The sequence below is a fragment of the Amphiura filiformis genome, chromosome 18 (assembly GCF_039555335.1).
Source record: "Amphiura filiformis chromosome 18, Afil_fr2py, whole genome shotgun sequence".
Lineage (NCBI taxonomy): Eukaryota > Metazoa > Echinodermata > Ophiuroidea > Amphilepidida > Amphiuridae > Amphiura > Amphiura filiformis.
The window spans coordinates 10,810,366-10,826,520 of NC_092645.1; the positions used below are offsets into that span (position 1 = coordinate 10,810,366).

Below are 16,155 nucleotides of genomic sequence, written 5' to 3' on the forward strand. Positions count from 1 at the left end.
ACATTTAGAATCACAAAATGAATATTTTATGATTACCTTTTTGAAATGATGAAGTACTTACATAGATAGTAGTTTATCAGAACCATCAAATGTGCCATTTACAAGCCTGGTGAGATTGTTTCTGCTGAGTTTACTGGATAAGGAACGAAGTGATATTATATTAATAACTCTCCCCACGCGGGTGTCGACAGCAGATAACAAGTTTTAAATTTTGTTTTAAAGATTCAAAATCCTTAATCATTTTGATCTGTCAGTAAGTATGACCATCCACTCGTATATGTGATGCGATCAAACAAAATCAGTCGGAACTCGGAAATATTGATTTTGAGATATAGCCAAACAAATGCAACGTTTCCGTTTGTTTCTTCTTGTTTTGGAAACTCTTTTAATTTCTCATATCTTTGGAACTGGTTGTTCAATTTCAATTGTTTTTTTTGTAAAATACAGCTTTGTAAACGCCTTTTACTCTCCTATAAGAAACTGAAAATTTAATATTTCCGAGTTTCGACTGATTTTGCTTGATCGCATCACATATAATACGTTTTTCATGCTTACGCAATTATCAGCGGCTGTAAGATACCATATTTTGGCTGCGATTCCAATCCCATGGATTGCATGGTGTTACAAACCGAAGCATTCCTGAATCTTTTTGAAAATGTAATAACCTGCATAAATGTTAATACATATGCTAGTGTAACAGGTTGAGTTGTGCACTCGCTGACTATCTCTGAGAACCAATTCTGGAATATTTTGGTTTGCAACACCATGGAATGCCAAATTTTGCAACCCATCGGATTAGAATAGTCGTTTAACGATTGCGTAAATACGAAACTCAGAGTAACGACTTCTGTCATGGATAAAATAAAGCAGGATGTGACAATAGGTAATTAGCATGTGTACAATTCATATGTAAATAGTGTTGTTATTAAAATGATGTTCTGGTTTTGAACACTCTCTTTCAAAAGATAGTCTAACTGGTATTATAATAAATATCACTTTTTTTGATATAATAGAACGTTTTCTAATCGTTTTATTTATAACGTTTTTGAACGTTTCACAACTTTAAAAAATATATTTTGTGTTTACAGAGATGTTATTAGTTTGTATACTTGATCGTCTACTTGAGACTTAACAGCACTCAATGGGACAGATTTTAATGCATAATACGATTGTTACAGGATATTGAAGATTTATATGTGAATTATGAATAAAATACTGGAATAACTGAATGATTCATAATATACATCAACATTGAAGATTGATTTTCATTTATTTCCCGCCAGTCGTAGATAACCATGATAACGATTTCTTGAATATTTGTCTTACTTTCTGTTTTTGGTGTTTTGGGATTTTTTTTTTCAAATGAAAAAAGAAAAGAAAAAGCAACCAATACTTGTGTGTCGATTTATCGATAAAAGTGAAATATTCCCGGCATGTTATTTATTTACGGAAAATGCATTTTTATTTGTTGTTTCGATCGAAATGAAAAATGTGCCCGGGATGTTATTTATTTACGGAAAAAGCATTTTCACTTGTTGTTTCGATAGAAATGAAAAATGTCCCCGGGGATGTTATTTATTAGAGATTTACTTGTTATTTTTTATGATGACTCACAGGTTAACGAGGCGACGACAAGACGTAAAAACTCCGGGTTGTAGTTTAAATATTCTATTTCCATCCAGTCTCCTGAATTTAAAATAAAAAAATGCGAAATTAAAAATACCAAATACGGCAAGTGTAAAAATATTTAATTTGCATACCGTAAAACCTCGTCTACAAGCAAATAGTGTGTTTTTGATTAAAGCTAAATTAATACGAGACAACCATAAATATGCCAATACAATAGATTGATCTTACAATAGCGCTTGTTTGTATATGCTTGTATCGGTAATTAATTTGCTCATACTCCATAATATTATAATCGTTTCGACTGATGGCGTCTGGGTTAATTTAGCTTTCATCAAAACCACTCTATATGCTTGTAGACGAGGTTTACGGTATAATTAACCTGATAAGTTAAGAAGATTGTCCAATATACTTACAAACTAGACAGAGATCTTGGAAATCCTTGACAATGTTCTGGTCCAAAATAGGAGAGTGAATTCTTATGAAGCTGTCTGCATATAACAAAATAGCACAACTGCAAATAAAATCTTTTCTTCAAAATATAAGAAATCATTATCCAATCCCGTACCAATGCAGAGAATAATTATTCTTACTGCATGTCTTACTACATGACAAAGCTATTCAAGTGTCTCTATAAGCCAGCAAATTATGGAGTAAATAGTAAAAAAGTTAAAAGTATGAAATTGGTGACGGGCTCTCTCTGACGGGCTGTCAGAAACAGAATACCATTTTCGTTATCGACAACCCGTCACCCAGTAGAGATAGCATGTCACCCTTAAGGTTACTCTTGCTTTTTTGCCCTTATATTTGGGTCACACTTGGAGTGTTGAGTCACCGGCCTTGGACCTGCTGGCCATGCGGCCTTGATGCTTTTGTTGATGGGCCTAAACACTCCAAGTGTGACTCCAATATAAGGGATTGAAAGCAATAAGTAACCTTAAGGGTGACGGGCTGTCTATAAACATAATTATCTTAATTAAACTTAATGTTAAATCCTTGAGTAACCTCAATGTAATGACCTTGAAAATACGTACAAAAGTGAACTTTGACAAACAGAGGGCGCTATCACTGTACTAAAGTACTATGCACTTATGAGCTCAATATTAGCACTTAAAGACTGATGTACAGTGCTTAATATTAGCACTGTAGTAAAGAGACTAGGTTGGTATCAGAGTCCAGCACTGAGCCTGTGCTACTTTGTTTAGGATATACGGGCAGAACATAACTGGTACCTTTATTCTTTTGCGCACTGTATTAATAACTTTGCACTTTATAACTAGACAAGAACAACAGCCAACATCATGTTATGAAATAAAAGCATGTTCATTTGGATAATTAATGTTCCATATGCGTAAAAGGCCTTGAGGGATTATTACGAGAAAATAACCATGATAACTCAAAATCTGTGCATCAAATTTGAAAATTAACATTGCAAAGCAAATTTTGATACCTCATTTGTCTAAATAGCTCAACATTTGTAGCCTTGGTGACTCCTTGAATACAAAAAGATGCGGAATCAAAGGGTGGAATAAAAAGCTACACTAGTCAGTGTAACATTTACTACATGAATCCGCGGTGAACGCTCTAGCAACAAAAGCAAAATTTTTAATGTGTTAAAAATCCTTTTCATTCGAAATGATAAAATTCAAACTATAGAAAATGTACATCCCGGGTGACAAGCTATTACTAGAGGAAAGTAAACTTACATCTTTTCCACGAATGTCAGATTCTGAAACGCTCCTGGGTCTATTTGCGAAACGTTATTCTTGCCTAAATTTCTGAAATAAAGATTTCATACAAATAGCGTAAAAAATGTTAAGGATACTGAACACGTAGCGAGTACTATATAGCTCTATATGCAGTACTAAAAACGACATTGAAGATAAGTACTAGTTTCCAATATGCATTCATTTTGAATAGAAGGGAAATTTCTCATGTATATAATATTTAATTCCAATTTCTATGCTGCACTTGAGCTATAAAAATGTTAAGCCTTCCGAATTCCGTACCCTGGGGTACATATGTCGAGAAATACGCATCAGAATCTAAACATTTAACAAAAAGCGTGTGGACTATCTTATTCTACATCTTATATAATGCTAATTTTACTGGAAGCGGCTGATTGCAAAGATATGAGCGATTACATAATGCATGCGTCAACATTCTAAGTTTGAAAGAAATATCACCTAACACAATGCGCACTAGTAGTTAACATGTCAATGGGCTTAATTTTTTTTTTTGTGATATCATTTTTGCAAAACATTTTAGGTTTTGTTCAAATTTAAAAATACTGCAAGCTCGCATGTAAGATGATGATCGGTACTTGCATAAAGAATTCCAGCTAGCTAAAAAATATAGTTTTCTCTCTCATGTTTTTGGAATATATGCACGAAATGGTAATGCAAAATATAAATCTTTTAAAACATAACATAATGTTACAGGATATCAGAAATCACACTTAAAGCTGTAAGAACTTGATCGTTGTCACTGTTGGCTCAAATGTTCTTTGGAACGTTAAAATAGAACATATTTATACACAACACTGTTTCCGACTAGACGACGTGGCGAGATAAATTATCTTGATATGTCAACTTATTATCAATATTATGTCAGATACATTATCACTCCAAGTCCATACATTTCATGAATACAATTTTAAGGAACGGGTGGACGAGCATGAAAGAAAGCTTTGTTGATCAAACTTGGAATGAATTCCATTGGTGCGCGTATTATGTAATCCCTTATTTCATCGCAACCAGTTAACCGAATCAAATAAAGTGAACATATATGATGCACAGTGAAATGCGCTACGCACTGTTTTTTTAATTTTTTGGACAGAAAAACTTTGTTCAAATTCATTCACCCGGTAATTTGTTTCTGGGACACCCTGTATTTCGAGCCAGGGGAGGCAATTTGGCCTACTGCGTTCTGTTCCCCGGTCGGGATACCATTGCCTCGTAGCTAGTGTTCCAAAAATGTGCCTGAATAGAACATGCGTTAATATGATATGTTAACAAAATTCAAAAGAAATGTCTCTTCATGGACCTTTTATTTGCTCATGCCACTTATGCTTAAGTACCTGTTGAAGTGTTATGGTTAGACCTGGGATATAGGTTATGAGGTTAGTATAGCTAGTGCAATCAGGTTATGTCAATCAAAATAGCTTTGTTTATATAAAATCTGAAGAAACGTGACAATATATATCCAATCCTATTTACTACTGAGTACTGACCATGTGATCATCGTCTCAAATATGAAACATCACCTCATGCTCAGCCACTAATCGCATCCAAAAGCAATGTTGATATTGAATTTCATATCGAAGGACTAAACGTAAGATGGCCCTTTCTGAAATAGCTGCCCTCTAGATATTCGACAATTGCAACATACTAAAAGTGTGGAAAGTTTTTTCAGGCATCTATATCTTAGATTATTTGTGACATATTCTAATCATGTGGCATATCAATGGATAGCTACTTTATTCCCCCTTTCAATGACACCACATTTGAAAGAATCACCTCTTTCACGGCTGAGTACACGTCTTGTGAATGTAGTGTGGTCTCAAACAGAATGTGCCAAATCGACCATTATTCTGTGCTCAAATAACAATTACACTAACCTCAATAGCGGGTGGAATCAACATACGCAGCTACAACAGCCAGGCATTTCCTCTAATGCTGCACACCAGCCTGGTCACACGTTGCTGTGGGATACCATTCCATTTTTCAACCAGGATTCGTCGCAGGTCTTCCAATGTGGTTACATTGGCTACTCTGACACGCACAGAGCACAATCAAGCTGGTCCTACAAGTGTTCAAACGCGTTGAGGTCTCGGCTGATAGCAGGCCATTCCATTCGCTATACTCACATATTCTCTGGGTAGTCGTTGACTACCCTGGTTCTGTAGGGTGAGCGTTGTCATCTGGCTTCTAGTTCACAGATTGTGAAGATATGGGATTGTAGCTTGCTGCACAGGTCAATTTGGCACATTCTGTTTGAGACTTTACTACATTCACAAGACGTGTACTCAGGCGTGAACAAGATGATTGTTTCAAATATGGTGTCATTGTAAAGAGGAATATAGTAGCTGTCAATTGATATGCAACACGATATGAACATGTCACAAATAAATTGATATATGTGACGTGTCATGTCAAAACAGACACTTTTGGGCATGTTATCAATTTTGAGTTTTTTACATATCTTAAATATAGAGATATTTTGCTCCACAACGCCGTTTTCCCCAATGAAATCGGACATTCCTAAGCGAAGATAGTGAATTCGTAAGTTATGGTATTATAAAATTGGAAATTGAGATATCGGCCTTTAAAAATATTATTGACAATGTTAAGAGTAGGAATTATCTTGAAAAATGTCTCAAAAATACCAGATGCCAGTTATATTCCAGTCTGAAACTATCAGACAATATTTTAAACATTAATAATATCACAAATTCGTAACAAACCCAAATTGTGAAACAATTACCCCGCTATTATATTTTTGGCTATTTCTCCATTTACGATCCTGCCCAAAAGTGTCTGCTTTTGACATGACACGTCACATATAGATGTTTGAAAAACTTTCCAAACTTTTTTGAGGAGTTCATAATTATTGTACGTATCTAAAAAAACCTGGCAGCTACTGCTGTTGGGTTCTTTTTGTAATAACTATCTCTCGATATATGCATATAAGGAAAATAAAAGCACGTACATGTAGGTCAGATAATACATCCTGCTGAAGGCGTTTTCTGGTATTGATCTCGCTTCGCTATTCTTCATTTCCCTTCAATAGAAATGAAAAATACAGATATTATCGGTTAGCACAAACAGCATCATTAATTATTGGCTTATCAATATTGACAAGTTCCTGCTATAATAAGATATTAATATAAGTAGGATCAGGAACATACATTTATGCATGAACAGGAAGAACAAAAGGATACATAGAGCAGCGAGCCAGAAAGAGGGGAAAACAAAGAGAGGAGAGAGAGAAGAAGAATCAGAAAAGATTTAAAACATTACAAGCAGTACTCTGTAAAGCACACTAAGAAAAGATTTCGTTTTTAACGCGCGAATATATTTGTATTATTATACAGAAGATGTACTACTTTACGGGAATGAGTCACAAGAGTCGACCTTGGTCCAAAAATGAGTTTTACATGTGAATAAAGAAGACATTGAGAGGTTACAGAAACTGAAAACCCCATGTTGATTCGACATTTCTTTGCGAAATCGCGCCAATTTATCAATTTTTTAACTCTTTCTTTGCCTATATCTCAAAATCAATATTACGACATCCCCACTCATTTCCCTTGATCGTGTCACAATACTGATGCAAATTAGGAGACGCCATTCTATCGCTGTTATCTTCCTCTGTACTCATAGTACTACAGGGTGTCCCTGAAGAACTGTATCGTCGAAAACATAATTGTTTGGGTATTTTAACGCCACAACTACACATAAATAAATAACGGCGTGGTTGAAGAATAAATCAGCTATCACATACTTTTTGAATTTTGACAATAAATTGTGACCAAATTGTGACCATGGGGGCCAAAGGAGGCATTTTTAAAAATTGAGATCCTGTAATTATTACATTATACATACAATAGGCTACCTTTTCTGAAAACACCAACAGTCTAGCATACTTGGTTCAACAGTTATGAAGCTTTTTGATGTCTATTTTCTTATGTATTTTATTGTTTTTTAACTCCATGATTTTACCTTTATCTCAGTTTCAAATTTGCCGCCTTTGGCCCCATAGACCAGATCGTATCACAATTGACCACATCGTTCTTGAAATATAAGAATTTTACGAAACTCCCTCATTTTCAAACCTTTCAGCGGATTCAAGTATCAATCGATGATTTGTATTCGGAGTGCTAATCACTGGGCATCATCAGCGCATGAGGCGTTTATTGTCATCTGGTCATTAATAGATATTTGACTCCGTGGAACGGACTGGAAATGAGGTGGTTTCGTAAAATTCTTCTATTTACAAAACGGACCGGTCAATTGTCAAAATTCAAAAAGTATGTGATAGCTGATATATTCCTCAACCACGCTAATATGAGCACAGCGATCTAGTGTTGATCTGTCATGCTTTCTATGAGCCGTTACAAAAGCCGGTACATGTAAGAAAGACGCTGAAGGAGGACATATCCCATATCTGTCAGTTGTGTGATGCTCTCCTTTTCCAATGAAATTGGTTTAACCAGGGCCGGATTTACCTTTTTGGAGGCCCCCAAACGCACCGCGAGGAAGTCATGTGCACTCAAGTTTTGGTATAGATATAAGATCGACGGTGCCGGCTGGAGCATTACGATTTAGGAGAGACAAGCATATATTTTACTAGGACATTTGCCCGCAAAGCGCGCAAAAAATTCAATTAAAGAGTATTTTAGCCCAAATATAAGCTGAATTTTGCTATATAACAGGCCAGTGCGCGCGAAGCGCGCAAAATTTGTCATTTTGTACCATAATGTGGCCCCAAACATGTGTTTTTCGGCTAAAATGGAAGACCCGCGGGGCAATTTTTGGGGCCCCAAAACTTTGGCGGCCCTGGGCCCGGGCCCATCTGGCCCAATGGTAAATACGGCCCTGGGTTTAACTTGTGTGAATAAAGTCGCATTTTGCTGAACGAGGTATTAAAATAGGCAGAATAAAATTACCCATTTAATATATTATTTTATATGGTAATTCAGATTTAGTGTCTATAAGATGTTGCTTATCTACAAAAGTCAACAATTAGGCGCTGCGTCCAAATTGTTTCGATCTTAGAATCGGCCATTGGAGCTTAATCGATCCCCTGTATTTATGAAATATCATTTAATAATTCTGTTAAATCTGCAAATATGTAATATGTGTGTAACATATTAAATAAAACAACTGTACCATTAACACTTATTATAAATGATAACTTACAGATCCATAGTTGTGTAAGGTAGTTGTGTTATAGTTCTTAGCGTCCAATGACTGCATGATACGAAAAGTTTTAACCTAACACTCTGTAGGCAGTTGCAATTGTGAGGACACGGTGAATCAGCTGGTAAGAGAAACATTTGCACAATTAATATTTTATAGCAGCTGCTATTTGTTTACTACAGTTTTTGCCAGATAAGAACGGCACTTGTTTACATTTTGAGAGCGCGCAGAGCGTAAACACGGAAGTAGGGTTCTGATTGGCGGAATCAATCGTCTGACAATCATAACAACAGACCGATAATTGTGCGTCAAATCGTTGGTTGGCGCAGATCGGTGCCATTAAAGTGAACAGGGCGCTCGCGTCACTTTTAGCAAGGGACTGCCGTTCTTCTCTGAAACACAGTGTAAATATTACCTATATAGCCTGTTGATTACCTTGCATTAGTGACACTATATAGCAAAAACACGCACAGTATACCGGGAAAATCCGTTGGGCAACATCCGATATTCATTTATTCATGCATGAGGCGAGGTTTTGAAAAAGGCTAAAGGGTATTGGACTTAAGAAACAGAATGGATACAATAAACATCATTGATCTCTTACTCAGAACGAAGCAGAACTACTGCATTGTTTGGATATATAATTATCCCCTTAGTGGTACTCCAAAGCCGTGTTAAGTAAATTATTAAAGCTGGAAACTCATGACTTGGTTTGTATTTTATTTCTTTCAGGACAACACGATCTTCAATCTTATATAGCCAGTAATCTTATCGGTATTAAGTTCAAGTTGACTGGGCTTCGTTATGCATAGAACGTTTAACAATAGCCTCCGGCCACTAAGCTTAGAATAGCCTGCTTATACTTGTGTCATTTGATAGCAAATCCCTAGTTGGCCGGATAAACTCAAAAGGAAGAAACACTATAAAGCCAGTCGGTAAAAAAGTCACAAATTCTTGTATATCTCCAGTTGCATAAGCGGATAATCTGATATTCCTGGTCACCATCTTCTTTATACTTAAGTGTTAGTATTATTATAAACTACGCAAAAAAGTATAATTTACATATAAATTAAATAAGAGCCAGTGGCTTACAGACATCCCCACTTAACTCTCTTCACGCGGGTGTCGACTGCAGACGACATGTTTCAAAAATTTCTTAAAAATTCAAAAATTTCAGAAATGTAAATTTTCCTGACCATATTTGGAATCAACATGAAAATTGCATTAAAATGAGTACAAACAAGCCTAGTATTGGTTAAGTAATTCTTAAGATAGCTCTTGATATTTTTTGAGAAAATATTTCAAAACTTGAACTTTTTCCGTTGAAGCGCATGGCTAGCATGCAGAGCATTAATGAAAAGATTGGAGTATTCTATAGATTAGTACAATTCTTCTTCGCATTTCGATATCTCACTTATCACAAGGTGACTACAGGTTATTTCCATTTATTTGACTAAAAGCAAGAAATCCTCAACAGATTGTAATTTCATCTTTCTTTATAGCACCCCAACAAAAATCACAACACTAAGCTTTTCATACCTTAATATATCCGTTTCAAAATAGGAGAACCCGTTTTTTTAAAATTGACCTTTTCGAGTACACCTGAAAAATCGTTTTCAAGAAAGTGAATTATCAAACTTCTCTAATAAACAAACACAAATCACCAACAATCAATATTGACGTTACCCAATAACCTCGTTTATCATCTAAAGAATTGACCTACTTACCTAGGTTAGAAAACATATCTAGATGTATAATCCGAGTTAGTGTCATCATGTTATCCATTCCTATCTCAATAAGCCTATATGCCATTACATTGGAGAATAATATATTGGTAACTTTAAACGGGCACTTCTCTACACCGGCTATTGAACACGTATGGTTCCCATGCCAGATTGGGGTTACGTCATTATTGACTCCAATCTCATTAATAATTAATGAGTCTGTAGGTGCAAGGCGTATGACTCTTAGTTTAAGTCCGGATATGGGAGGGATCATCCAGCAGCAGCTTAAGGGGTTGGTTAGTGTCATATTAGCTTGTGAACATGTATAGGTTTGGTTTGAAATCTGTTCGTTCATAAGAAGCACAGGATTGTTGCAGAAACCTAGAGGGATGTGAAGGAAAAAAACAAAACAATAAACCTAACTGAACATGTTCGTCAGGAATGTTATTATTACAAGGTTTCATAGTTCTAGTCCAATAAAACAGTACTCACTGTGGACGTTTCGAAGTCTAGCAGACTCCCTTTTCAATCAGAAAGCTAGGGATTACCATGAACAGAGACGAGGGGCAATATAATCTCAGTCACGTGTTTGACGATCCTTTCAAGAAAAATACATCTGGCAACCACGTTGCTTAGCAACCAGCATCTTCTCCGGCAAAAAGAAGATCCCTATAACATCATCAGTGTTGAAAAAGGAGTCTGCTAGACTTCGAAATGTCCACAGTGAGTACTGTTTTATTGGACTAGAACTATGAAACCTTGTTATAAAATAATAATAAACCTAGCTTGTCTTACAGCGCCACTAATTTGTTAAATACATAATAATTATAATCACCTGAGAAACCAATCAAAATTAAGCTTTGTCTCCAGCAGCCCTACTGACTACTCTTAACATAGGCTATCTGATACTAGTAATAGATCTCCTATAACCAGTCAAAAATAATTCGCAGAGGCTGAAGGAGGCGTACAGAAAAGTAGACGTACAGCGCAGTAATTGGTAATTGAGTTGTCTTTTTGTTTATGTTTTAAACTGTTAATTTAAATGGCAAATTTGTGTATAATTCGGGTAGCATTACATTTTTGTACCTACATTTGTTGTTTGGATTATTGTGTCTGCTTAAAGCCATGTTGTAACATTTCCTAAAAAATAGATTAGTTTTTCTTTTTCATAAAATGTTAGCTTAGAACAAATTAAAATTGTTCAGTATTCTTATGCCATCAACATGATTAAGATAAGTTGCACTCAATAATATAGGCCTACGTATACTTTACTTTTACTGCCACTAATTAAATAAACTTGTTATAACCATTTACTAGTATTTTGATATAATAAACATCAGTATAATTTCGAGTTCAACTTAATGCGTTCATCATGATTAATAATTTATCAAAAATCGACTATGGCATAGTCTACCGGATGAGCAAATCACTGAAATCACATTTACACAGAGCGTTATTAAAGCATAATATCAGTTATCCTCATGTATAAAACATGGCATGTCTTAATGGGAACTCCTCTGGCGGTTGGCTTCCAACGAGTTTATTACATGAAGCTTTTATGTAATCGAAAAGAGTATTTTGTTAAAATCCCTCGCGACCAATATTGGCCAAAGATCCGTGAATGGCAAGTTTAAGCTGTCTATTTCAGAAACGTGTATCGAAGACGTTTTCTTAAATTCTACGGCGCCTTTTAACAAAGCGTGTCTTCTATATGTAATCTTCTTTGTATAATGAAGCCCTTAGGGTGGATTCCTCATAGCCAAATGTATTCGGTATTACCATTAGTGCTTAGTCTTTACTGTTCAATATATTATCCATTTTAATTTTATATATTTTATATAAATATATGTAACTATGTATGGTGGTGGGTAGGATGTGCGTAATCACAGATCCTGGATATATGGCGTAATATAAAGTCTGCACAAAAAGTAACGCAGCTGTTATAAATACGCCTATAGCTTCTGAACTAATAATTGTTTTCACAATATTTTAACATAGAGAGAAGGATGATTTATTTACGCTAATTTTGATACCCCATTTGTCAATTGTCGTCCAACATTAACAACGCAGTAGTGCTTTTAAAGAAAAATACCCGAATTTAAAAGTTGCAGTTTACAGCGATCAATGGTTATTATGCCAGCACTGTAGCGCGTAAAGCACGTCATTTACTTCGCGCTTTATTTCAAATCAATACAAATAGCTGCAACTTTTAAATTCGGGTATCTTTGTTTCAAAACACTGCTGTATTGTTAATATTGAACAAAACTGGACAAATAGGGTATCAAAATGCGCGTAAATAAATTATCCTTCTCTTTATGTTAAAATATTTTGAAAACAATTATTAGTTCTGTAGCTATAGGCGTATTTATAACAGCTTCGTTACTTCTTGTGCAGACTTTAGTTAAATAAATAGTAACATAAATAAATAAACAAACTCGATATGTAATAGGCGTTTCCGCAAAACAAGATTGTAGTATTGAAGTGAATTTGAAGTACATTTTAAAACTAGAACAACAAGAAGCAGTAGCACAGAAAATCAAACATGGTATCAGTTATCCTTATCAGTCATGAAACATGCCATGTCTTAAGGGAGAACCCTTGTGGCAGTTTGCTTCTAACGAGTCTATTGCACTAAGCTTTTATGTAACAATCCCTCGCGATCAATTGACCAAAGATCCATGAACGACAAATTCATTTCAGAAACGCGGTTATCTAAGACTTTTTCTACGCTTATTCACAAGACAAAGACAGTCTGAGAAGTATGCAATGATGGACGGGGAAATCTCAGAGGGTTTAAGTACTTCCCATCATGAACTGTAAAAGTGTTATCACCAGAGTTTCAACTGCCACTTTACTTTTCAAACCCCACTGAATTCTGATGTGCAAAAGATTTAGTTTTAAAATTGTGTGTATGTCATTAAATTAGTCGATTTCAGAATAAAAGTGATGTGTGTATAAACGATAATTTACACCTCACAGGGGCATCTGTCTCTTGACTACGCCGCTGCTTATACTGCGATGTCATTAAAATGTTCTGACACGTCCTGATACTTAAAACTCTTAAAAACAGCCTGTAGCTCAATAATGGTTTACTTACCGTTAGCTTCCCATAGTACGTAAAGTAATACGACTACTATGCTAGAGATGAATTTCAAATCCATGTTATTAAAGCATCTTATCGCCCACACGTGTAAGCTATCTTAACACACCCCGTAATGTGAATCTGTCAAAGTAAAAAGAAAATGGTATCAGGTAAAACCAACATTGGGCTGTTCCATTAAAATCAACACTACCCCTGTGGAAGATTTTGGAAATATCTTCCACAGGGGGAGTATGAATGTCAAATGGAATGAACGCATAGGTAGCTCTATTTGAAACGCACCCTCCCTCAGTGGAAGATTCCGGTTGAATGGTTCTCAGAGAATGTATGAAATTCAAATGGAGCTGCATGTGCATTCATTCCAACTGAAATTCATTCTCCCCCTGTGGAAGATATTTCCAAAATCTTCCACAGAGGGAATATGGGTTTTAAATGGAATAGCCCATTTCCTGATCAATTGTCATTTTCATAATGGGTTAGGTGACTGAACGATCGTTTCTTGTCATTGAAATTTGAAAGTAAAAATACGATAAAATCTTATCAGAATGATTGCTAAAAGATAGATAGAACCTTGAAAAGCATACATAATGTTCAGTTACATAAATGTTTGGATCAAATTAAAAACTAGAATTAAAATAAGCCAGCGTAAAAATCTTTCCAGTTGGAGTCATTACTTTCATTTTTCGAAAGGGATTCAGGTTCATTCTGTAGACTGAATGAATTGCAGAAAATCTCGAAATAATGACCAAATGACTTTCCTTTGTCGTGGGGCAATCAGTAGAGGCCCCAATACATTTCCCTTGGGAGGTAAAGTGGAATCTAATGGGCAAAAATAAGACAAATTGCCATTTTTGGATTATCGGTAATCTTTTTTAATCAAGTGGGCGGCAGAGCTCAAGTTTGGAGATAAAAATCGATCATCAATCCTGTTATTGGTTTATAACTTTTATCTGGAATTGAAATGGAAGACACAACTTATTAATTGCTTTTTAAAAGTGAGTTAAACGTACCCTGTGTAACAGCAATAAAACGCGCGATGAGAAATTCCATCAAGTTAAACAAAACATTGATATTAAAATTGAAATTGAAATAAAATCCTAAAATACTTTTAAGTATTTAGAAATACAAGGTGTCCCATAAAAAAGTTGCATGTTGAAAAGGAACCGCATTTTGTGATGGTGCAACAAAACAATGTCATTTTTGCAGATGTTATTTATTGACCCTTCTTGTAACTGTTTGTCAAGTTTCAATTCCGTGTCTTAAAACAAACTGAACTTATGAGCGCAAGATGACAGGGGTGTCAAGAGTGGCTAACCATCAAAATATCGCACAACGAAAGTTGAACACACGCACACCTTTGTTTTAAGATTTTTTCTTTATTACTTTTTATGTTTCTCTTATTTTTCATTGTTGAACTTACTGAACAAAAGAAACATATTGAAAAATAAAATATTGTCCACTGAAAATAAATCAGTTTTAGAACTTCTTGACTCTTGGTGGTTACATATAAAGGAAGGTGGTCATTAGCATGATTAGAGAAGAAGACGTTGTTTTGTGAAAGCGGTTCTGAACGCTGTATCTCATGTCATCAATATAGTGAAATGAATAACAAACTTTTGCATTTAGGTCTTGTTTTGCTGGTAGTGATATGTTATCGTGGTTATGTGAACAAAATAAAACGTTTAACACTATAAAAGAATGTTACTAGACCGTTCTGAACGTATAAAAACGTGTGTAGTACGTCGTTCAAAACGTTTTTAAGGTTCTTTGCTACGTCATGATCAACCTACCGAAAGGTTTGAACACGTTTGTTATGTTTAGAAAACTTGTCTAGAACGTTGCTAAATAACGTAATTGAAACTGGAAACCATCCATAAAATCGTGTTTTCAAAACTTTTTTAAACGTACAAAAACCTATACGACCGTTCATGCAACGTTCAGAAAACGTTATATTTGTTTGTTAACTGGGCTGGCTGTACGATCAAGTTGCTAAGTGTACAGTGAATCTGTATTTATTAAATCAATTTTGAGTACCTGTAACTTGATCATCACCTTTAAGTAACTGCGCATGCGTATATAGCAGAGGATGAAGCAAAACAACACGAATCTCTAGGTATTTACCATTTACCATGGGTGTATAAGAAACCGCTCCTATCGAGGTCAATCACAAGGTGTAATTTGTGCGTATAAATAAGTGAATTGTGACAAATCAATACAAAAGGTGCCAATCAATTCGTTTAAGCATTGCAATAACGTAATGCCATATTAGCCCCATGAATATACGATCTGCTAATCTGGTACAATATATTTGATTCATTCAGCTGAAGGGTATTTACATGTAGCTTTTATTTTGGACGCTACATTTTAATATGTCAAGCTAATTTTGCTTCTCAAGTGCTATTCAAAGACTCGCAAAAGCTTTGTCAAATGCAAATTGTTAATAAATTTATTCCATAAAATCAAAGGGAGTGCCTCTGGAGAATGGTATGCCCACGTGACATTTAAACTGATTTGCATATCAAAGAAACAGGTATCCGTAGTTTAGTTTAGAAAAACTGTTCAGAGATTTGAATTCTTATTATCAGATTAGAAGGTTAGACACCAGGCGGGGACCATCTGAATCATATTACACTTCCAAGATTGGTTTTGTATGGTGTAGCCGGGAGTGAAAAGTGCGCACTTTGATCTAAACAAAATATGACTCAAAGCGAAACAGAATATCTAGATTTTGGCATAAAATCAGTATCCTGAGGATTAAAACAACTCTAGTTCTAGAAATATG

General features: G+C 35.2%; 1 protein-coding gene across 1 annotated transcript in view; it reads right to left on the reverse strand.

Moving 5' to 3' along the window:
* Positions 1-20: 20 nt before the first annotated feature.
* LOC140139365 (keratocan-like) overlaps positions 21-16,155 on the reverse strand; it is a 136,045-nt gene continuing 119,910 nt past the window's right edge. The window contains exons 3-10 of the mRNA XM_072161138.1: positions 13,371-13,496; positions 10,277-10,654; positions 8,550-8,670; positions 6,337-6,408; positions 3,333-3,404; positions 2,043-2,117; positions 1,615-1,686; positions 21-133 (exon numbers count right to left, since the gene is read on the reverse strand). Coding sequence (XP_072017239.1) covers positions 58-133; positions 1,615-1,686; positions 2,043-2,117; positions 3,333-3,404; positions 6,337-6,408; positions 8,550-8,670; positions 10,277-10,654; positions 13,371-13,434 — 930 coding nt within the window. The 5' untranslated portion in view covers positions 13,435-13,496 and the 3' untranslated portion in view covers positions 21-57. The remainder of the gene's footprint in view (positions 134-1,614; positions 1,687-2,042; positions 2,118-3,332; positions 3,405-6,336; positions 6,409-8,549; positions 8,671-10,276; positions 10,655-13,370; positions 13,497-16,155) is intronic.